This window comes from Diabrotica undecimpunctata, chromosome 3 (assembly GCF_040954645.1).
Source record: "Diabrotica undecimpunctata isolate CICGRU chromosome 3, icDiaUnde3, whole genome shotgun sequence".
Taxonomy (NCBI): Eukaryota; Metazoa; Arthropoda; class Insecta; order Coleoptera; family Chrysomelidae; genus Diabrotica; species Diabrotica undecimpunctata.
The window spans coordinates 151,650,865-151,676,652 of NC_092805.1; the positions used below are offsets into that span (position 1 = coordinate 151,650,865).

General features: G+C 32.4%; 1 protein-coding gene across 2 annotated transcripts in view; it reads left to right on the plus strand.

Annotated features, from left to right (window-relative positions):
* LOC140437575 (myelin regulatory factor-like protein) overlaps window positions 1-25,517 on the plus strand; it is a 66,856-nt gene extending 41,339 nt beyond the window's left edge. The window contains exons 6-20 of one of the 2 annotated variants that reach the window (XM_072527178.1): window positions 41-134; window positions 409-587; window positions 639-759; window positions 1,950-2,030; window positions 4,871-4,933; window positions 6,452-6,639; window positions 9,226-9,397; window positions 11,926-12,073; window positions 12,158-12,290; window positions 14,139-14,320; window positions 14,370-14,509; window positions 16,901-17,129; window positions 20,580-20,733; window positions 22,590-22,824; window positions 24,380-25,517. In XM_072527178.1, coding sequence (XP_072383279.1) covers window positions 41-134; window positions 409-587; window positions 639-759; window positions 1,950-2,030; window positions 4,871-4,933; window positions 6,452-6,639; window positions 9,226-9,397; window positions 11,926-12,073; window positions 12,158-12,290; window positions 14,139-14,320; window positions 14,370-14,509; window positions 16,901-17,129; window positions 20,580-20,733; window positions 22,590-22,824; window positions 24,380-24,463 — 2,203 coding nt within the window. In that variant the 3' untranslated portion in view covers window positions 24,464-25,517. The remainder of the gene's footprint in view (window positions 1-40; window positions 135-408; window positions 588-638; window positions 760-1,949; window positions 2,031-4,870; window positions 4,934-6,451; window positions 6,640-9,225; window positions 9,398-11,925; window positions 12,074-12,157; window positions 12,291-14,138; window positions 14,321-14,369; window positions 14,510-16,900; window positions 17,130-20,579; window positions 20,734-22,589; window positions 22,825-24,379) is intronic. The other variant, XM_072527179.1, reaches the window with a different exon arrangement.
* Window positions 25,518-25,788: the final 271 nt, after the last annotated feature.

Genomic DNA, 25,788 nt, shown 5'->3' on the forward strand with positions numbered 1-25,788 from the left:
TGTATAAATACGGAACTGATTGTTATATTTTCCGTTTTAGGCCTGTACCACATTATAGAGTAGATGCAGATAAGGGTTTTAATTTCTCAAATGCCGATGATGCCTTCGTTTGCCAGAAGAAAAATCATTTTCAAGTAAGTATCGCTTTAGATGACAAAATAAAATTGTGTTGAGCAGAAACTTCATTGACAAAGAAATAACCAAAAGTTTTTTCAGTATCTGACAGCTAATAAACAAACTTCTTTACTTTTATATATAACTACATCCACTCTGGATGAGGAATACTCAATGCATTATGTTACTAGTGTATTAGGAACAAACATTTGCTTTGTAAATAACATAATTAAAAGATTCTACTTAACACGATATCACCTCCGAAGGTTAGGTCACATTTTTAATATATTACAGGTAACTTGCCATGTACAACTATTAGGTGATGCACAATTTGTAAAAACACCAGACGGATTTCAAAAAATCTCCAGTTTTCACCTTCATTTTTACGGAGTAAAACACGACTGTCCAACTCAGACCATTAGGGTAGAACAAAGTCAGAGCGACAGAAGCAAAAAACCATTCCATCCTGTTTTGTAAGTAATTATTAAAATATCGTTATATTTTTCATAAGTTAATTATTTTAGAGTGGAGTTAGTAAACGCACAAGTCACAAAAGTTACGGTCGGAAGATTACATTTTAGTGAAACAACATCAAATAATATGCGAAAGAAAGGGAAACCAAATCCAGAACAAAGATATTTTCAGGTTAGTATGTTATCGCATTTATTATTTATCATTATCATTTTATTTATCATTTTTTCTGTAATATCCTAGAAATTACATAGAAAGATTGGACCCAGTGATGTATCATTTACGTAAATAAATTACATACAAGTAGATTACAGTTCACAAACCGTACTCTTGTGATTATTTCACAAACTTGAGTTCCATTATTATTTCTGGATTGTTTGTTGTGTTTTGTTGTTTTCTTTCTTTTTTTGATATCATTTATTGATAAAGCCTTTGTTTTTTCTTCTTAAATGCCTTTTCATTAGGGCAGGTGTTTTTGGGTCTATCATATAATGATTTGATGATTCCTCTTTTACCTCAGCTAAAAGCCGACATACATATAGGTAATACAAATAAAAAGGTAATAAAAAAAATTTCATAGGTAAAAGAAATACCTACATATAGTCGATTAGTTATACATATTAAAGTAAAATTGTACCGGAATATGTAAAACGAATAGAAAAGGCACAATTTTTTACGTAATGGAAAACCGTGCTTTATCTATAGAACAGTAGATAGTATAAATGTATTGTAGTATTTTAAACAGATGTCTTGAATTCAATTGAAAACATATAAAAACCTATTAAGTCAACGTAGAAAATTCCTCTACTCAGGCCTGATTTAGTGACAGACGTTTTAGAAGTATGATAATTGGTTGCTCTATCCAACTTAATTATGAAAATTCTCTAATTATGAAATGTTTCGAGGTTAGATAATTTATCCATTAGCAAATGAGATACGGATACTGTTCTATACAAGGAGGTGCTGAAACTGTTTTCTTGTGGCATATCTAAGTTAAATATTATATTTATATGGGATTAAGCCACAATTGGTTGCAATGAAAATTAAATTTTATACTTCTCTTGAACGTTTCGCCTTCCACTGCGGAAACCGTTTTCAAAAAATTCAAAAAAATTAAAATTAAAATAAGGTTGTACACTTGTTTGTTCTGTACTGTTGACGGTTGACCAAATTGACAGGCAACTCACTCGGTCTCGATCTTGCAGGCAGATAGCAATGGTTTGAGTTGTTTTACGTTGGAGACGATATTAAATTCTAATTTGGTGCGAGTTTATATGTTGTGTATTTATGTATTGTGTTTTTTTGTATTGTATATAAATTATTTATGATAGAGCATTGTAATGTATATCTATATTTTTTTTCAGCTTGTTGTTGGTCTTCATGCACATACTACAAATGGAAATTTTCCTATTGTTAGCCATGCTAGTCAAAAAATTATAGTTAGAGTAAGTAATAAAATTGTAATTTATGATAATTTTAAGGTTTGTTTATACAATGCTTCATAAAATTAGCCGGACACTTTTTTTCTTGAGAAACCATATATTTTTTAAGAAATTAACATATAAATGGTTGTAAATGTCAGAATAATTTCTAGGCTGCTGTAAAATATTGTTTGGTTAAGGTAAATGATATATAAAAAAGAGGTAAAAGAAATAAATTAGACTTACTCACAATCAGTTTAATTTTACTACCCAAAACGACCGGTTTCGCTTTCTAAAATTTGCAAAGGCACATTTGCACATCATCAGGTCAGTGGTACAAAGTAAATTAAATGCTGAAATTATAAAAAGCCCATATTAGGGTGCTGTCTTATAAAGATATAGATCAAAAAAGTTATAGTAATTATGCCAATATTACATGTCTGTGTTTATTAATATGCATAAAATTGCTTTAGCAGACAAAGTAACAACCCACAAATTGGTAAGAGATAATCTGTTGAATTGTAATAAATTAGAAATAAACAAAATACTACTTACATTCCGGTACAAGAGTTTTTATATAATGATTGGTGATACATAGTTCAAACTATCCCGTATTGCTGATAATGGGTGATCTTCGGTCAATGTTGTAACTGTCTGACAATTAAGGAGGAAGTTTCTTGAGGGGAGGGATGTTAACAGATGATATAGGAGTAAGGTATATGCTATTAACTTTTTTGATCTATATCTTTATAAGACAGCACCCTAATATGGGCTTTTTATAATTTCAGCATTTAATTTACTTTGTACCACTGACCTGATGATGCTTTGCAAATTTTAGAAAGCGAAACCGGTCGTTTTGGGTAGAAAAATTAAACTGATTGTAAGTCTAATTTATTTCTTTTACCCCTTTTTTAAAATGGACTCACACAAGCAACACATTCATGATTTAAATGATATATCTTGACGATATTCAAAATACAAACGCGACGCTCAATAGAAATGTAATAAATATCTTTTCTTTTTGGCCATGAATCTTTACGTTAGCCACTCGGTGGTTCATAGATTTTGGACACACTTTACATATTTTAGGATTCACACAAGGAGTTGGACAAGGTAGCAAAAGAAAAATGACTCTACCTCATGACATCTCTTGCTTTTTCAACGTTATGTTAGTTATGCTAGTATAGATTTCTTGAATGATGTAAGTGCAAATGAACTGATAGTGAGGAAACGTTGGTGAGGAGATTTAAAGAGTTTAATGTAAGATTCAAAATATCCTTACGAATGCATCGTGTAAACGACGATCATAAAAGACCACAGCTGCGATTTGCAAGAAATCATGGTAATGCTTACTTCAGCATTGGAGATCTGTACTTTCCACAGAAGTGGAAGTTCTTTATTTCGTCTAACTTATTCTTGCGGCCGTTGTGGTATGTATAGTCGTCCTAGTGATGAAATATCGGTGAGATCTTATCAGTCACAATAATTACAATTATTTACATAAGTCGAATATAGTCGACATAAGACATTACGTGTATAAAGATAATTAATCATTTTAAATTGTAAAAATTGAAGAGTAGCGTTAACTATTTATGAAAAGTGAGTGTTAACGTTACAAACTTTCTGCAAGTTTTGGAAGTACGCACTCCTGACAAGACAAAAAAATCTAGATAATTTCCAAACCAATTATATGCTGTTTATGTATAAAAAAGTTATGTATAAAAATTGTCATTCTCAAGTTGTAAATACCTTATCTCGATTATTTCTTGCAAGATTATATTCAAGTTTATAAGATTTCTGAGATAAGATATAAGGTTTTGTTGTATAAAAAAAAACAAATAGAATAAGTAGTTACTCCTAATTTGATTTCAATTTGGATTTATCGATTTTGATTCAAATTGTTCTTCTCAGCGGTGATTTACAGGCCGGATCGCCCTGATTGTGACGCAACATCGGCACATCATTCCCCAATCTCTCATTCACGCACAATTCTCACGCCTTCTAGAATTTTCTCACTACGCTGAATTCATATTCAATATCGCCCCTTCTCATTCTGCCTTATCTTCTTGCTTCCTCCTGGTCACCCTGCCTCCCTTCGGGTTGCCTTTTTTCTTGTTTCTTTCTCTCCAACGTTTTCACATATCTCTGAACTGCATTTCACCGATTAGACGACCTAAGCATCTCCTCTAACAGTTCCGTGACTGATTGCACCCTACTTCCTAGCTCTCTCAAGCAGGTTCCTCTCACCTATTCATCTATCGCATACCAATAGAGTGTGTCAAACAGTATCCGATATTTTACAGTACAGGCATTTGTCATTTTCTGCCTTTCCAAATCTGTAAAGGTATGCCCTGAAGCAACCATGTCCTGTGAGCATCTGCGATCAGAAAGTAGTTCATCCATCTTCTTAGATTAGGAATCAGCAATTTCGTCCACTGCGCCACCCCTCTTATCTCGTCCCATTCCTCTTGCCACACCATTGTGGACATTTCCTTTTCTTCTTTTTTTAAACGTTCTGTTGCTATGTCCTCATTTCTTCTTTCGTATATTATTCCTCTTTCCTTCACTAGCACGTGTGTCGGAATACACCCGGTGATAACTCCCAACGCATCCGCAGAGACTGGTCTGTATGCACATGCCACCCTCAATAGACTCTTCCTATCTGCTCAGGTGAGCTGCCTTCCGTACGCCTTTGTTAAAGCTGCATTACTCCAGACAGGCGCAGCATAGAGGACGATCGATTCCACAACAGAATGAAGGGCTCCCCTCCTCTCAGTTTTGGTCCCACCGATGTTGGACATGATCCCCCCCCCCCAATCAGCAAAGCCTGCAATTAATATAATAATATGAAATTTATGTTTTAGGCATCAAATCCTGGACAGTTTGAAAGCGACGTAGAGTTATGTTGGCAGAAAGGACAAACACAGGTAATTTTAATAAAATCATGAATTATCAACGGTATCATTAAGAGTTAATACGGAAAGAAATATTTGGCAAATTAAAGCGTTGTAATATTTTATTACTTATACAATCTCAAGGCAATGATTAAAAGTTGACTAATGTGTAATGTTGTATGATGTATTTGTTTCATGGACTTCCAACCCTTTATAGTAACTGTATTATTTTTGATCACATAATCTACTACTCTACTGTAAATAATATCTTGTATTTTTTCCAATGTGTTTATTGTAATAGGTTTTTGTGTTAGCTCAAATCATTTTAATTGATTTGAGTTAGCAAGGAAGACGAAACCGAGCTTATAGTACAATTTCTCATGTGCCATCTCCTATGAGAAGATTAGCAATCATCATGGAAATACGCATTTTAAATGTCACTGCTCTAAATAGTTCAATGGAACCACATCTAAACCATACACTCAAATTATTCAACCACGAGATACGTCTTCTCCCTCGGATTCTCTCTCCCAGTATTTTTCCCTGTATCATCATTTGAAGCAGAATATACCGTTCACCTCACATGGCATGACTCAAGTATTGTAACTTTTTTGTGGTATTCAGCACTTTCCTCCCTTGTCCTAATTCGTCCCAACACCTCGAAATTTCTGACACAATCCACCCAACTTTCTTAACATTCTTCTGTAGGCCCATAATTTGAATGTTTTCTGTAATACATTTCTTTAGAATCCACGCTTCCACTTTCCACACAACTTTCCTTATTTATTTGCTCACCATGTATTCTTAGACTCACTTAAAGTTATTGTCCCTTTGTGATTAAATAAAGTGTGTCTTTTTTATATTTAGGAATAACCCTTATCTTCGCTGACTTGTACTACTGTATCGATCATTTGTTGCAGATCCTCTAGACTTTCAGCTATTAGCTCTGTATCATCTGCAAACCTTGTGTTGTTAATAGACATCTATTTACTTTTATGTCAGCCGTTGATTCCTACATTTCTTCCTTAATTATTTCTTTAGAATACAAATTAAACAGGATATGTGACAGCACACATCTTTGTCTGACACCCCTTTCAATTTTTTAAATTTCACCCCGTCCTTTAGTACAGCTATATGATTATAATAGAGGTTGCTAATAATTCGGATAATTATATATATATATATATATATATATATATATATATATATATATATATATATATATATATATATATATATATATATATACGAAGTAAAAAGAAGTCGAGAGACCTCTCTTTGATAGCAAATTAAGTGAACCGCAAATTCAGCTTTATAAAAGCAGCTTCTTTCAAAATATAATATAAGGGTCATTTGATCTCGATTCGTGTAGTTTTAATTGCTCTTAAGATGTTTTCACTAATGATGGTCCGACAGGACTGAAAACGTTCTGAAATTTTTAATCCTTTTTGGATAATTTAAATTTTTAATAAATATTCCATTTTACATCAGAAATTTTTATTTTATTGTAAGCTTTTTATTTTTTTGTTAATGAAACATTGTCTCTTTTAGGATTCTGTAGTGCACAATGGAAGAGTAGGAATCAACACTGATAGACCAGACGAGTCTCTTGTAGTTCATGGCAATATAAAAATAACTGGGCACATTATACAACCTAGTGACATAAGAGCTAAAAAGAATATTGTAGAATGTAATACCGCTGAGCAGCTGAAAAATGTACAAAGATTAAGAGTTGTTAGGTAAGTAAATACATTTCATGGAACTTTATTTTGTGAGAGGAGGTTTGCTTTAAATATGCTGTCAAGTTAGGTTAGGTTAGACAATACGGTTATTACTGTTGACAAAATTTAACTTTTAATTTAACTTATTAAACTTACTTAAACAAAACAACATATTTGCCTATAGGAAAACAAACATTAGATCTTGATTTTAGAAGACTAGAAAGATTTCAAAATAAATGGATGTGAGAAAGATAATTACCTCGGCGCAATAATAAATAACAGGAAGTCAAGCTGAGAATATACCTAGGGACGAGATCATTAAGCAGATTAAATAGTATATGGTGGCAAAAAGACATATGTAAGCCAGGAAAAATGAACACTTTATATGAATACAATTGTCAAGAGTATCGTACAGGAGAACAGACAGAATACGACCAAATGGATGAAAATGGGCCGAGGGCAGCCTAGAATTGGAAATTGCCCTAGAGAAGAAATCAAGTGAAGCCGAAAACAAACGAACAAATGAGATGATTAGTTTTCTTCGCGGAACTTTATTTTTATCAAGAACTAGCTGACCCGACGAACTTGGTAGCGCATTATAACTAAGCAATGTGTCAAAGTTCAGGAACTAAAAATTACTTACGAACTTATAATGATTGACCTTGCGATTTGTTTATCGTCATTGCAAACGCCAAATGCACGGAAAATTGTAGATGCTTAAAATCGAATGGTAAATCCGTTGGAATCATCGGTATACGCGGGATCAAGACATCCTCTCCTTTGTATTTTCCCTTAATGATTTAAATATAAAAGTGGCATAAGTACCAGGACAACTCATTTATAACACTAACTTCTATAAGAGAACTTTAATAAATAATTCACCAGTTACATACCAAAAAATACCTTACATACAAAATTTAACAGACCAAAGTGTTCCCACTTTTCAAAGCATTTCCGAACATAAAATTGATTAAGTAAAATCTACTTCTAAATTCAAAGTTATTCTTAAAGGTAAAAGCTAAAACCGCAAATTCATGAATGAGTAACATAATTTACCGAATAAATTACAGTGAATGTCAAAGTTGTTACATTGGTCAACAGTGGCTTAAGCAACGTGTCACTCAACATAAGAAAAAACTCTTGTGCCTTAGTGAACCACCGCTTAAAGACAGGACATTAACTTAAATAATGTAAAACTAACTTAACAATAATGTAGAACAAGTTGATAATTATAAAAACCGGCTTGTCCTTGAATTGGTACACATTAACAAAATTCCTGAATCTATCAATTATAAGACTGACACCAATCATTTGAGTAACATCTACTGAAACATTCTAAGTAATACATGACATAATAGATTTAACAGACCTTAAAAAACATTATTCACTTAATCTTTTAGTAACTCTACCTACAATACCATTTCTGAATATCAGTCTTACAATAACTGACTACGCACCATGAATTACATTTTATAGATCAATTTAACACGCTCCTGATCCTTTCTCATTCCGCTAATTGCATCTTTCCACCTTACAATATCGAAAATATTGTCTCTTGTTTACTTCAGTTTATTCACTAAAAATTGTTCAATATCAGACTTCACTCTACAAAAATATAATGTATTGCAGTTACCATAACTCCTAAATATGCCAAATATTGTGTCATTCAGATGTTGAAGAAATTTAAATTTCTACTCTTTTAGTTGTAAGTAATGAAATATTCACTTTGTTAATGTCAACATCTAATTATTTTAATAAATTTACAGTTTTTTCCTGAAGAAGTCACAAAATTGTGGACGAAATGTTGAGATCTAAAACAAATAGTTTTATTTTCAACTGACCGATTTGCTGTTATTATAAACCACCATTTTACACAGTACAGTCGAAAATAATTTAGACAAATCTAAAACCGGACACGTGTATTAAAGTAAATAAGCGTGAAGACAGTCATGGTGTTAGTGACGTCAATCCAAACGAGTATATTATATAACTGTTAATATGGGGAAATAAAATTGTAGCTTTTACTATTTTCCTTAAAATTTCATCATATTTTCTCACCTTTTAAACCTCACTTCAACTTCTGCAAATATTTGAATACCAAAATTAGCCAAATCGGTTATATAGTCCAGTCATTCTCATATAGCTTTCAAAAGCGAAAGACAAAAAAATTACAGTCTATCTTTTAAATTGGACGTGGAAAATGGTGACGTATTTTATTTTAATTGATTGTTTATAAGAATAAAAGTAATAAAATTTATTGAATTAAAAAAAATTATCCCTAGCGAGGAATCAAACCTCAGTCCCCCGCGTGACAAGAGGCACTCATTGCATCGTGGTAACTGTCAAACGCGAAATTTAAATAATTCTTAAGTTTTCTGCATTTTTTAAATTTTTTGTGCAATTTTCATTCCGTAAGAAACCTTCTACACAGTATTAAAAAACGTTTAAAAAAATATGAATGAAATCGGTAAAGTCGTGTTTAAGTTATGGCGTGACAAAGGGAAATAAAAATTTATTTTTATATAATAGATAATTAAAAATTCATTGTTTTAGAATAAACATCTTATCAGGCATTTATATTTACTGAATCTTATTAACTTTTAGGTACGAATACGAGCCATCCCTTGCGAACCAGCTCAGTAGAGATAATGAATGTTCGGATACGGGAGTTATTGCTCAAGAAGTGGCGCAAGTTTTGCCGGAAGCCGTTAAACCTGCTGGAAATATTATACTGCCAAATGGTACATCCATAGAAAACTTTTTGGTAGTAAATAAGGTAAGCAGTAAAACACTTTGTATGCCTAAGCGATTTTAGCTTGCAGAATAAAGTGTTCTATTTACAAAATCGAACCTGTTGTCATGTACCAAAAAATCACTAAGGGAAACAAGTGTAGTTTTACATGTTTAATTACGATTATGATGTTCTTATTTATTGGGTTTTTTATCATACACTAAAAGTTTTGCACAGATAATAGAAATAATACAAAGTTTTTGGGAAAATTAGCTTTATTGTTTTTTAAAGTATTCGCCTTTAATTTCAATAAATTTTGCATTCGAACAAACCAATCGTGGAAACATTTATGCCAATCCCAAATAGGTATCTCATAAATGAGATTTTTGTAGTCGTATGCAGAATTATTCAGCTCAGAGCCCAGCGCGACTTAACTGGCCTCAAACACTGCTAGAACCTGAGTGTAGAAAAATATCATCTGGATGCAATGCCAATTCCCTTAATCTTGGATATTTTGGTGGGGAACCTTGCCTATTTTGCCGAGAATTAAAAGTGCTCGACCTTGGATCTTTATTTTCGCCTTTTCTGGTTGTTCAATTCAGATAAGTATTTTAACTTTATATGAGATAGAAAGAAATTCGTGGGATAATAAAGGGGCAGCGTTTGGCCTCTTGTATGCATCTGGCAGCATAAATAAACAATTTGATTATGTTTATACTTGGTTAAAAATCTTAAAAATTCTTCTTTGTTCTTCATTCTTGAATGTAGGCTCTAAAGCCTGTTTCTTCTTCAGTATTAGGCTCCTAAATTGTTTAAATTATCGCACCATTTTTTTTTTGGTCTGCCAATACTTCGTTCATTTGGTGACTTATCTCGTGCTATTCGTATTATCCTATCCTCTGCTATTCTATTAATGGGTTCGTTCCACTCCTGTTTCGGTTTTGTCACCCATCCATTTATGTCTTCTATATTGCATGATCTTCTTATTTTTTTCGCTACTCTCCCTATCCAACAGACTTTTCCCTGATATTCGTCGGAGTATTTTCATCTCTGTTGTTTCTAGTAGTCGCCTCGTGTTAGATGTGTCAGGTCTTGTCTCCGCCGTGTATGTCAATATAGGTCTAATTGCTGCTTTATAGATTCTTGTTTTTGTGTCTTGTCTTAGGTGTTTGTTCTTCCAGATTGCGTCATTAAGAGATCCCGTCGCTTTACTTGCTTTAAGCTTTGTTGTCATACTTCTTCTTCAACATCTCCGTAACTAGTTATATCTATTCCCAGATATCTAAACCTTGCTTCCTACTTTATTATTTTCCCATCAATTTCGATTGATGGGAAAATAATAAAGCAGGAAGTCGGCGTCGTCTGCATAACATAATATTTGGATTTCTTTGTTCCCCATTCTGTAACCATGACCTTTACGTATTGCTTGTATTATTTCGTCCATTATTATATTAAAGAGAAGTGGGCTTAACGAGTCACCCTGTCTGACTCTGCTTAAAAATTCCAAAGTTTTAAACAAAAACCTTATTAAATTTTTAAGATATGCATAAGGAATAAAAAAAAATCTTTAATCTCTTCCTAGATCTGGATAAAAGCATGAATGATTTTAACAAAGATTAGTATGCTTGGTTGATCATTTTTTGGTGTTCATTATAACTTATTTTGAAAAACAGGCTGTTTTGTGTAAAACGTAGAGGTCGCTGGTTAAATAAAATTAGATTAATAATCGAAGAAAAAATGCAGTATTTTGACTATAAATACATTAGCGAAAAATAGCAACTATCAATTGTGAATAAATTACGAGAATTGACTAGCTTTACTCATTACTGTTTTCTGTACAAAGAATCGACTTACCTTTTGAAATTTTGATGTATTCGTAGCCAGTGGATTAGCGTGGGTATTACGTCGCGACGTCCGGCGTCGAGGCTCAAAGGAGAACTTAACCGATAAACTGGATGTTTTCAGTACGCTGTCTCGTTATGAAGTGTGTGTCTTGAGATGGTCAGAAACCCTCTGGCCACGCTTCGAGGTGGTTCCCAGGGCGAGGGTATACCAATAAATCACTCTATTGTATTGCTATTTTGAATAGCGATAATTTAAGTTAATTGTCACGGTAATATGATACTTTACATCAGTTTCTGTGTTTGCGACACAAAAATAAGAGAAGAGAAAGTCAAATTCTTTGAACAGACTAAATGTGTGCTAGTTTAAAAATGAGATTTTATTAAATAACAGGAAACAATATATTTTAAAGCAAAGTCGTTAGAATATACCGTTAAATTAGATCGTATTATAGTACAGTAAAAGAAAGTAAAAAAATGTGAAAATATGAAAATAAATACTACATACTTTCCCAAACACAGGCTTTTCACATAAACTTCGATTATTTCTATTTGTTTCCTACCTTTCTTTGGCTGTAAAGCTTCTTTAAGTTTTATTTTACGATCATATATTGCCCTTACACTATTTTATTTTATTGAAGTGATATCTTTCGTACGTTACGTTAATACGCTTCTATTTAAAGTAAAATTTAAGTGCCTTAAAATCATTTATAAATTTCACTGCCTTTATAGGAACGGATATTTATGGAAAATATAGGCGCTGTAAAAGAGCTTTGCAAAGTAACTGATAATTTGGAAACGAGAATAGATCAGTTAGAAAGAATAAACAGAAGATTAAATAAATTAAAGAGAGGAGATAGTCTTAAGTCTACGAGCACTGGTAAGGAACCGTACTTCTTTGAATTTTATTATTTAGGGTGTTATTTCGAAAATTATTCAATTATTAATTATATTTTTCTTTCAGTTAATAGTTCAAAATTATCGTATTCACATAAATGTTCCAAGCATCACCATTCTTGTCATAAAGAAGACGAACTTTGTTCGAATAAGTTTATTCAAATTGTTATTGTGATATTGGTGTTGATTATGGCTTTTTGGTAAGTACATAGTTAATTATATTACGTTAAATATGTCTGACTGCAGTTTTACCTGGTCTCATCTTTTCTCCTTGATCAACCATGTTATTACTTTCTAACTACGATCCGATGACTTTTTCTACGTTAAACTATTCATTACTTATGTAAATTTTAAAATATTTTATAAGATCTTTAGAATAGTTTTTAAATTGTTGTCCATTATTCGTCATCATCAGGTGTGAGATATCGGTTGAGAAAATATATGATGTACTGCTAATCTTTCAGCATAAATACCTTATTTATGCTTTCCATATCTTAACACTAGTTATCAAATCTGTTGGGCCGCCGAACAGATAGAATTATCACGTGAACGCCATGCGCTGGTTACGAGTTGTAGTTCCCATCGTCACAAGTTCGTTTTACACTAGGTCAAGAAGAAAGATATTTTACAATTATTATCGCAGTGAATGCGGTAAAACCCATAACCCATACGTAATATACATATTGAAAACTTAATTTTATTTGTCACTGTAATAATGAAGTTATGATATTTACAATTTATTATTGATTATGTAGTATGAATAGTGTGACCAAATAGTCCGAAAAATCATATCAAATTAAAATGTCTGTATTTTAATTATCCTCTTCTGAAAATACGATACGAGATACAGTGTACTATACTATGGAGTGGAATCATGGACATTAAATCTAGACACAATGAGACGACTTAACGCCTTTGAAATGTGGACCTATAGAAAAATTATGAGGGTTTCCTGGGTAGATAGAGTTACGAACAATGAAGTACTGAGAAGAATAGGTAAAGAGAAGGAAGTTGAACTTACAATTAAAGAAAGAAAGCTACAGTATCTCGGACATGTGATGCGGGGCGAGCAGTGTGGCATCCTGCGACTCATAATGCAAGGAAAGCTAGATGGCAGAAGAAGCATCGGAAGAAGACGAATTTCATGGGTCAAGAACGTGAGAGAATGGTTTGGATGCAGCTCAAAACAACTTTTTAGAGCTACTGCCTCAAAAATTAAAATAGCTATGATGATTGCCAACCTCCGTAGCGGAGATGGTACCTGAAGAAGAAAATACGATTGAAAAACAATTCGTGTATACACATGAATCATCTGTATTACGAGGCATGCTGCACACAACGATGTAATGATTGCTGATCAATGTTTTTTTTTTTTTTTGGTTTTGTCAACCATTTTAAGCAAACAAACATAATTTCTTTCGCGCTATTTAAAATCAATCCCATTGAATGATTCATTTCCAAATCATTACGTGCTTTGAACCAAAATAAAATCTGCTGCGTTGCCATATGATTTTATGTAAAAATTTATTTTATGTCAGTAATCAGTTTGAAGCCGCAAATAATGCAAGTTAAATAATCAATAAAATGATGATATTAAAGTTCTATATTTAAAAAAAATGGCCCGATTTTCATTGAAAAGTCCCGGATTTCAGGTATTGTTTGTATTGTATTCGTTTAACTCCTCAGATGCTTTTTTATATGTATTTAAAATTACACATTTTTCTTCAACAGTAAATTTTGTTTTTTTTTGCCCTTTTTCTTAGAGGCGAAAGAGTATTTCCATCCATATTTAAAACAAACGATAATCTAACACAAACTGATTTTATTTAATATGCTGTGTTGTGTACACGGCTTCTCCCGTTCGGTTTCAAATGCATGTAAGTCTGCAGACAGCCATTCACAACTCTGCAACTCTCCGATACTCGGTGATCACGCGGCCTTGGGATTCTATCAGTTCGGCGGCCCAACTATAGTATAAAGTATTTGTTTTGCATAGTACTTTTATTATTGTATTTTTACACCAATGAATTAATTGTTTTTATAAATAGTTTGGCGGCAATAACGACCCTATACTTGATGGAAACAACGCGTCAAACGCAATACATACAGCCGAACATTGAAAGATCTCACAAAAATTATCCGACCAAAAGGCCGATAAAAATAACAAAAGCCCCCACGTGGACGCCCACATTGCCACCCTATTATCCGACAAGTGCATATAAGGAAGAAGGTAAGCAACAAATGTTTATTAAAGTTTAAGTGTATTCAGTAATGTCTAGTTTCCAACTTTGAATTTTCAGAAGTAACAAAAATAACGCTCGACCCTACTTTGATAAGTATAAAGCCTAGTATAATAATCGGAAGGCCTCAAGATTGCATAGCAGTAGATCAGGATCTTGAAAATACAAATCTTTGTCAGGTAAGTTGTTCAAATGTAACTCATAGCATGAGAATTTTTATATGTATAAATAATTCTGTATTTTGATATCACAAACTATAAGTTTATTAATATCTACTATATTGTTCTGAAGCTATTTTCTTGTGGCATTTTAAAGTAATTACTATTTAAATGGGAATAAGCCACAATTAAAGGTTAAAGTAAGTTTATTGACGTTTCAATTTCCACTTTGGAAATCGTTCTCAAAATTAAACATTAGTAAATTAACCAAATTTTCTATTTTGAGAACGATTTTTGAAGTGGGAATTTGATACGTCAATAAACTTACATTAACCTTTACTTGTGGCTTATTCCCATTTAAATAGTAATTACTTTAATATCTACTAGTAGGGATGCCATGCAAATAAAGAACTCGTGATTTTTAAGTTTAAGTGAAAGATGTTTGAGTCCAGTCAATACTAAAGTTTTAAACAATATATGAAATATTAGACATAAACATTTTTGAACTTCACTAGTATGAAAAGCAGTGTTGTGTCAATATTTCATTTTACAAGGACCGAATCAATCAGTGACCGACTCTGAAAACGATCGAATCGTTTCAATTGTTCGTTCGTTTCAATACTTTTCGTTGCCGTTTAAAACAAATAACAAATAACCGATTGATTGAGCTGAAGCGACTCAAAACCGGTAGTATTGCTTACCGTATTTCATATATGTGTATTCACCTTCATTGTCCTTCATACATTTTTTATGTTAGTGCGAGTAGGGCTTAGCTTAGATTCTAGAAGAAATATTCGAGAAGCTAGAATTTATTATGTTTTTGTTTTTAGGTTCTTAGTGTAACTCAGAAATAATTATAAATTTATATTTATATCTATATGTGCTTCATCGAAATATAAATATTTATTGTCATTGTGCAAATTTTAATTTGCGATATTTTATGATTTTAACTACCTAATAACTATTAAAAACACAAGCTAAAGCAATCGCTTGAGCCCGATAAAATATTTTCCAACTCCAATACACGTCTGTAGCTACCTTGCACGCAATTCTTAATTCAATATGTAGTATTTTAAGTTTTCATTCATTCAAAAGAAGCATATATCGGTCCTCGTCGCAAGTGAGGAACGACCGAGGACCGAAAATAATGAGTATTGGCTGTGCGATTTTGTTTTGGTTCAATCTCGATCGGCGCCGTCGGCGGCCGATCAATAGATTTTTATCACCATACGATTCGATCATTATGAACTAGCGGGATTCGGTCGTTTAATACTTTGAAGAGATTAAATCAAAACGAACGAATCAATCGCGATTGATACAACGCTAATGAAGAGAAATATTTTATTAATATAAAACTCTTTAAATAAGAAACTCCACTTTTGGGCAAACATTATTCGTGTAAAATAAGATTGTGACAGCCCTAACATATTTACTATATAGAGAAAAAAATCGTGTTTTGTTAAATGTCTTTTTAAAAGTTTTTATCTCATAAATCAGACCCTTTTACATGTAATCTAAGAAAGACTATTTACATAGTGGCGCTGACCCGGCGTGACATTATTGATATAAAAAACAATTTGAATCGACCCTTTTACACACCTGCATATACACAATATCTGAACCAACAACTCTAGGCGTCAATCAATTTAGGTCAAATTTCCTTTTATGGACATAAGAAATAATTTGAACCACACACCTGCATTTTTTATCGTTCTATTTTCACTAAAAGGTTTTTTAATAGCCTGTCGTAAAATATTTTATTAGTTTTGAATTTACAAAACCATAAGCCATAAAAGATCATAAATATAATAATAGATAAATCTCCCCTCGCTTGGAAATTGACATGAAAGACTCGCTTTCATGCTAATCATATCGCGATTCTCAGTTAATAGAGCCATATGTTGCCTTAGTGCACATCTAGCTCTCTCTACGTATTAATCATACATACTCGGCATAGCAAAATATTGTTTAAAATCAGTTGTCAAGAAACATTGTAATAAAAGTGGTTTTAAAATGAACTGTGCTCAAATAAAATAAAATACGGCGAAAATTAATTAATCGGCGTCTTTTATAATCAACCAACCTAGAAGTTTCGGTTCTCGTCTTATTATGGAGAAAAGGACATCCACAACAAAGATAATCTATTAAAATATCGTACCTTAAAACAGCAAGAAAGTTGAATGAAACTAGAAATATACGGGAACACAAAACAATTTGATGTGTATATAAAACACTGTAAAAACTAAACAATTTTTTAAAACAAAATAGTCTTTAATTTTTGAAATAAATTTTTTCATAACATTTTCTTCCAGTTCACATGGGTTAACTTTAATTCCAGCAAAGTCCCGTCCATTTTTTTAATGTATAACTTCTATAAAATATAAAAATAAAAAATTATTTATTTGTTTTCAGATATTCTGTTGTGCGAATCCTCCACCGAGACATTCTCAGGAAATTCCTTCGTCGCACTATTCGGAAAAAAGGCTTACGAATCCAAGCAGAAACAAAACTGGACCGTTAATTAATCTAGAGAAGAACAAAATATCCAAACCGTTCCATTCGAATGATATTGATAATAAACAGATTAGACAAAAGCGGGACTCATATGGTGACGATTCGAATTTTTTCGATATAGGTGAAGGTCAGCTTTATGATTTGCATTGTCATCATTTTTAATTATACATATTTTGGGTATCTTAAATATAGTTGCATCACAAATTCAAACTTGACGCACTGAGCACCAGTGCATGATGATTTTTTATTATTAATAATACATTTTTCTTCTTCTTTCTCATCATTCTTCATCCTATTCAACGCATCAACAACTTTATCTCTCGCTATCCCCGGTATTACATTATTATTTGGGATCCCGCATCCTCTGTCTCTTCTCTGGTGTTCTTCATTTAGCAACATTCTAAAGTACTCATACCATCTTTGCTTTCTTAACACTCTTCCATCCGCACTCTCACGTGCGTCAAGTCCTTTTATGACTTGTCTGTTGCTTCAACAATTCTGTAGAATATTGCTGTGTAGCTGTACAGCGCGCTTTGCTTCCCTCTTTGCTACCTTGTATATATCCTTATCTTCCTTTCTTTTAGACCTGTCATATCTCTTTCTAGCCTCTTTGTTCTCTCGAACCTTCTGTTGTACTTCATCGTTCTCGACAGGAATCTCGAGCATCTCGCAATTGAGTGCCCTAAAAAATTCTTCCTTTTCCTGTTCTTCACACCCTTTCTGTAGGCATATATGATGTTCACGTTGGTATTGCCCGTATTCAGTCGGACACTCATTATTTTATCACTTCTTCTGGTTACCCTTATAAGATGTTGCTTCCATTCGTTGTTCAAAATAATCATCATCATTCTGGCTTTAAAACCCTGTGTGGGTCCTAGCCTCCTCAAGAATTTCTCTTGTCTTCATCGATGTCATCAAGGAACTTTGTTCAAAAATAATACCTACTCCATTTCTGCCGTGACTGTTCGAACTACTATATATTAACTTGCATCCATCTGCAAGATCTCTCGACTTCTTTCAACGAATTTCCTGCACACAAAATACTTCAATCCTTCTCCTCTGTATGAAATCGGCGAGCTCTCTTCCTTTACCTGTCATGCTTTCGACGTTGAGAGTTGCAACTCTCAGGATTAGCTTCTTTGGTCCCTTCCGTCCTCTAAGTAGTAGCCCTAGTTCACTTTTCGCAGGGGTCAGGCGAGGCCACAACTGCGCGTCGCTTACGGGGAACGCCCTAGCCTCTAAACTGCTTTCTTTTTCCTTCTTTCCATAGTTTTAGCAAGGTTTTTACTGTCGGGTGCCCTTCCTGAAGCAAACCCTCCTTCTTTATCCCGGCTTGGGACCGGCACTGATAGTTGCAGAGCTACTAAATTCACCCAGCTACTACCAGAGGCGAAGTTCCGATGTATTATTAATAATACATTATTAAACTTATATTGCGATAACACAAAGTTTTTAACAAATCGGTAATGAAAGAATTGCTGATGTGAGCCCATATCAACTATTTTAGCAAAATAGAGACAGGTACTCACAATCCAAATTAATTTTGCGCATCCGTTAGAAACATTCTTAATTCTTGTACTAATAAACTTTTAAAAGTTTCTACTACTGGACCTGATCATGGGTTATATATTGTAAATCCCGAAACCAATCGCCCCCTCTGTTACAAAACAATCTAAAATAAATTTGTTAGTAAATATCCCTATTTTGCTAATTAGTACAGTTATATACTTTATCTAATTTACTTACCGTTGCACGTCATCCGCGTCATAGCCAGTGAGGTCACATGATACCAACACGAAATATTAAGGCGGTAGGTGTGTTCTTTTTTAGAATCACTTTGCCTAGTACACTGACATTACAGCCACTGACATATTTTATTATATATACGTAGAAATAATATTTTAGAGATTTCTATTAATGTTAACTTGAAGAAATGCACAATAATATGTTTCATTTAATTTGTATAAATGCATTATAAAGCGTTTTTATGAAGAACATTTGTTCGGAACACACTGTAACTGTAATCGAACGAAGGTGATATTTTGGCATAAATTGGTAACACTTATTTGACGGTTGCGGTGTTGACTAATGTTAATAAGTAATTAAAAAAGTGTTATTTTTGTTTAAGTATTCCATTTTACATCTTTATACGACGCATACAAGCGGCTCAAATTGATTTTTTAACTCTTGTTTTGTTTCTATTTATTTACATTAAATATTAATTTGTTTTGTTGTATAATCCACTTTTGCAATAATTATGTGACCTATTTGATTTAAAATGGATTCAGGATTTTTTTATACTTTGGCAACTATGTCAACTTCGATCTCTGTCAATGATAATGACGTGCAACAGTAAGTAAATTAGATGGACTGTAGTTTTTAATCTTCGTCTTATTGGCGATCCTGATACATACCCACTTTGTTATATCAGGTTCCAAAATCTTTTGTGTTGGCAAATTTTTCCGCCGGAATATTTTTCTTCCAGCGGCTGCTATCCGATCGAGAGTCTTTTATTTGGAGATTAGGTCTAGTGTTCCATATAGAGTAATATTTCTCACTATGTAACCTATATATTAAAGTGTGCTACTTGGAACAGAGTTAGGCTTTCATTTTTCTTAAGGGACGTCAGGCTCTTTCTAAAGGGACACCCAATGTTTTTCAACCGATGCTACCAGACTTCAAGCATACTTTTACTTACCCCACGGCACTAGAATATATCTGGGTCTGGGCCTGATCAAGTATTTGCGTCAAAACTGATCGATCCTGGGCTACTATTCGCCCTCTTCTGACTCACAACTTCCTGAAATCCTCTTCAATACCCTCGATCCAGCAAAATCATCACTTTTAAGTTTACATGCATATCTTGTTTAACACTTACTCATCATGTCTTCTTTGATATTTCTTTCTTACTCATTTAAGGAGTAAGATAGTGATTTTTGGTTCTAAGTGATTATCATTTCAAGTGAACGTACACTACTTTTTTACTTTATTCGTTCATCTAAGCATGTTCGTTTCTGCAATACGGTTTTGTTTCTTTTTATCTATGTAACATGCAATACCCTATATCATACCTGGCATTACAGCGGTCTTTTATAGTTTGCCTTTAAGGTTCATTGGGTTTTTTCGGTTGCACATCACATTCATCCCCATATATCTACTGCATGCATCTCCATCGAGTTATTTATTGCTCTTTAATATCAATCCTCGATATTATTTTGATAATCACTTCACCATCCTAATCATCTTATTTTTAGTAGTAGGTCCACCTTGAAATGGACATTATAGATAATCTATTTTTATTCTACAAAGGTGTAAACCGTTTTCTCAAGAGCCTGCCTCCACTCTTTGCTCTAATTCTCTAACAGTATTTCCTATTATTTACTTTCTTTAATGGTAATTAACCACAATTTCAGTTAAAAATACATTTATTTTGACGTTTATTCCATTGACCATGACCATTTCGGAAATCGTTCTCAAAATACAAATTTTGACTTCGAAATGGAAATCGAAATGTCAGAATAAACATATTTTCAACTAAAATTGCCAAAATTTTACTCTTATATAATGTATTTTTTAGATGACCAAATGTTTACTATAATATTACATGGTAGGAATTTTAACACTACCTTAACGCCCAAGTATAAAGAAGAAACGAATTCTCCATACAATATTTCGTATTCAGTTCCAATATCAAAATATATGCCGGATGAATTTATTAATTTAATTTTTAGGTGAGTATCTTTTTCTTGGTACTGAAGAATTAAAATATTTTTTGTAAGTACGAGTCAACTGCAAGTTTATTTATTAATCTTGTAATTCTTGTAATAAAAAAATTAGTGTTTTCTCCACACAGGTGACATCACACTTGACATCATTTGTAGCACGAGATTTAGGTGTTATCAAAGAATATAGGCGCATATAGAAGGATCTTTCACTGTCATTTTTTAATCTCAACAAAGGTTATACACATGTTATAGAAGAGAAGTAGAAGTTGATCAAGACTTTGATTCCTTATTTATACCACTAGGGAGCGGTCATGTCAGCACTATTACTGCTTCGAAAATATGAAATAGTGGGGCAACAAATGCAACTTTAGATATTTTCATACATAGATGCCGCGTGGTCGTAGAATAGCATTAAATTTTTGCGTTTTATAAAATTTTTTGAAAAAATAAAATATTATTTTAACTTTTAATAACTGAATCTTTTTAGAAAAAATATTGGGATTCCGGTTTTTTTTAGTTAAATATGTACAAATCTACAAATAACATGATTAAAACTCTCGTCTTATAAACTATAAATAAAATTAATCAAAAGTCAATCACTGGGAGACAAAGCCCAAAAAGGACAATAAACTGGTTGGTACCGTATAAATCACTAGGTCCGGAGGGGATTTATCCAATTCTTGTACAGAAGGAAAATGACCTCTTCAAAAAAATATTTAAGATACTGCAGGCTAGGCTAGGACTAGGGTACATGCATACTATTGTACTATTGGTTGAATATATTTTGAAAATTTTTAAAAATGTTTCCTAAATTTTTGGACAAGAAAACAGTATAATAAAAAATTACGTGACAGTTTTTTATTTCCAAGTTATAAAATTTTATTTACATGTAATAAAAAAAATACTTTTATTATTGAAAATTTCATACCTTTTTAAGTTTTAAAATTAAAAATTTAACAATTTAATATATTAAAAATAAAGATTTTATTGTGAAAAAAACAAAAAAGAGACAGTTTGCCAATCAATCGCATCGAAGTTTTATTAAACGTGGATGCATAAGTTAACAAGCTCCATTGGTACTCCTTTCTTACTTCCCCCTAACTATATCTCTCATGGTGGTTTTAAACCGACGGCCACAGTTCGAATTTATGCAGTCGCTCTCTTCAGGAGTGTTTTGAAGTATAATAACCGTGACCAAATCACCCATTTGAAATGTCTTTGTATATACGTTTATATTCTTTGGTGTTATATTGACACACCTAACAACACTAACCTAACCTAACCTGACAACAAACTCTAAAAGGAGTCTCAGATGCAAAACCATTAAACCTTTGTGTATACAATATAATACAAAGGATGAGAATGTGTGTTCGATGTATCTCAGCTTCGGTCATCCTTTTGTTCATTTTCCTACTGGCCCTTGTCTGCTTATTTTGTTTGATATTTCGCTTTCTTCCATTCTTTCCACATGTCCCATCTAACGCTGTCGTCCTTTTTTAATTTAATGTAATTGTAATGAACGTTACCATATCCGGGTCATGGTATATTTTGTATAGTTCATTTTTTATATCTTCTTCTTCTTCTTTTTTTTTAAAGGTAGCTAATAATCTTTCCTCGCATTTAGAGAATGTCCAGGTTTCTGAACTATATATGAGTACCAGTCTTACTAAGGTTTTGTATATTTTGGCATTTTAACTGATTAACTTATCTTAGTTGCCTAATTAAGCCATGGTAATATTTATTGGCTATGAATATTCGCATCTTCGCTTCTGAAACTTTCCCAGCTGAAACTAATAATTTGATCACGTTCTATTATTACCATACAATATACCATTACATTTTTGATTCATTCTCCTTTTCAGGTCCAGTCAAACAAATATAAAAGAAATTGAACATTGCTACAACGATTTCAAGCAACATGAATGCCCTTTTGTTAGTTCGCAGGCCTATTATGACGACAAGATGAAAATAAGGCATAAAGTAAATGAGAATAGTGCGAGTCAACTGATCGGATATCAAAGTATCGTTTTCGAAGTTGACATGATTGACTATCAATCGAAAGTGATGACGTACAGAGCATCTCTTAAACCTAATTTGGTAAGTTATTAGAATATTTCTATTATATAAAAAATTTTATACGTACTTATGCGCAGAATAATCGCACCACTGCAAAAATTGGCATTTGATATTAGTTGAATAAGTTGAGAATTTTTAGTGTGTTAAAATAATGTCAATGGGGATGATTAAACATTGTTGCAATGAAAAAACATGAATAAATTTTTTAACTCACAAAGCAAATGAAAAATTCAAATAAGAAGAAAATTGTGATACTTTATAACGCATAATACCTCCTCGATCTCATATAACCGTTTGCGTTCGCCTGGGTATGCTTATTATCAAATTCTGGATGGATGCTTGGACAATGTTTTCTTATTATAAAAGAACGCCCTGTTCATAAATTCTTGTATGTTCACTGGAGCGTATACATGACGTCGAACTAATTTTTCAAACCATTCCAGTGCTCAATTAGGCTTTTAGTTACTCGCTCTATCTGAATAATCATCTCATTTAGGAATCTAAAACAAATCTTGCTATGTGAGTCGTTTTATTACCAAGAGGAAAAAAGTGGGAAATTTAAAAAGTATAAGAGATAGATTTATTCATGTAAATTTCTACATTATTACATTCGTCAAAGATAAAAAATACAATACAATACATGAGACAGATACTCATCAATAGAATAGAACCTGTGGTAAATCAAGAGATATTTAACACTATGTTTAAAAGACTTAGAAGATAACTGTTTATATCGTATGTGTATAGAATAGAATAAACTAGAAATATGCTTTATTGTCACAGAAAATTGTACAATTTTAAGGACAAAGCTTACAAAAAGTTAGAAAATAACAATAATTAAAATTTACTGAAATTACAAAAATCGCCAATATCACAAAATAAAAGATAATAAAATAAACAATTAATTGCACAATTTAAATAAATTGCAAATTGCATAATAAAACATTACGAACTAATAAGTTGAAGTTGCTGCGTATGATACTCAAATATATATAAAAATACTTAAGTTACTTGTACATGAAGGTACTGTAATTTCTTAGTTATTCGTTAAGAAGCTCTTCTGAATATGACGAATTCTTACTACCAGGCAAATAATATGATTTATTTGCAATTGGGACAAAGCTCACCTTCTCGCCTAACTTTAAAATATTATCACAGGCTCTGTTAGGAGTTAGATTTGAATCTGTTAACATCTTCTGTATCATAGAAATACTCAAACTCTTTTTATGCATATCACAAGAGTCATGTTCTACAATACTGTCTTCAGAAGATTCAATTAATGGAACTGGTTCTTTTGTTGTATTCGTTGTGTTCATTGTACCATGTGTTCGAGCGTTCTTGACTACGTCACACGCCTGGGTCAGCTGTCAAATGTCATGCGCAATATCATACCTTGTGTTCATTGTACCATGTTAGTTTATGATATTCATATGGGATAAAAAAATGCTTATGTTATGTATATGCATGTGGTTAAACATGCAAAACTATTGGTACATATGAGTCATAACTTTTACTTCAGTTAACTCTTTGTTATATTTATATATTTTTTTAATCTTATATTATGTTTCTTTTCCAGAACATTTGCAAACTGGCGTTGTCCAAATTGGGATTAGATTATGTAGAATATAATTTTCATTTTTATAGACACTGTGATGAATAAGATCTTTATATTTTTCTTTATTAATTTTAGCAATATTGGTAATGTTAGTCATAGTCGAACAAAAAACTCATGACAAGTTTTATGTATATTTTGATTTGTATAGAAATACGTTAAGGGTGTATAGCATGATTTGTAGTTTCACTAGAAAATAGTGTAATTATATCCATATTTTTATTGTTAGATATTGATTTTGTGAATTATTGAAAAAGTCATTATAGTATTTCACTGATTTAATTAATAATTCCTTACTGTAGAACGTAAACATAATAAAACCAACACACCGATACGGTAGCTGACTAGTAAGTTAGTCTTGACTTTGCCAAGTTAGTCAATTCTGGTATATTTAGCTACATTTATTACATTTAAAAAATACAGCTAAGACTGACTCTCCATAACGAAAATCTATCTTTATACATCTATTTAATAATAATTGAGATTATCTAGGTAAAAACCGAAAAATCCAGAAGTAGGTCATTCCTCCAAATCCGGTTTAAAGTACTGCAAAAGACGTTCTAGATAATTAGAATGATGTGGTCACGTATCACCAATGTTCTATGTCGGATGATACACACTGAAATTGAAGTTAATTCATCCTGCCGTCTTCTATAAAAGCTGCTACTGCTCCGGTACGTTACAGTATTAGTTGGTGCATAATCAGTCGTTGTCATATTTCGTTGTATTTCCGATGTCTAAGGCTTACTCCTAATATTTGTTTAAGATACATTTAATGCTTTTATATCTTAACATTTCGTTTAGTTTCGTAAATAGTTAGCGTATATTTCAATCCTAATTAGAAGAATTTGTCTTATTCTTTATCTGAAAGCTGTGTCCATTAATGGAAATTTGTCGCTAGTCTGCTTTTATTCATATAGCTCCTGATGTTATGCAACCAGTACAACCTCTTTGTGTTCTGACTAAGCCGCGCTGTCGCTCCAACTTGTTTGTTTAAATATCGAGGGTTTAAAATTTATGTTAGTGAAAGTAATCAAGATTAATCGAAATCAAAAAATAAATATATAATTCAAGATATATTACAGTCAAATTATTATATCATGTTACTATACATAGCTTAAAACCCAAACGACAGAAATAAAACATTCTTCTTCTTCAAGTGCCCTCTCTGCTACGGAGTTTGGCAATCATCATTGCTATTAGTATCTTTGAAGCTGTTGCTCTAAATAATTGGTTAGATGTGCACTGGAACCAGTCTCTTAAATTGCGGAGCCAAGATAAGCGTCGTCTCCCCACGCTTCGTTTGCCCTGAATCTTTCCTTGGATAATTAACTGAGGCAATCGGTACTTTTTCTCTCTCATCACATGACCAA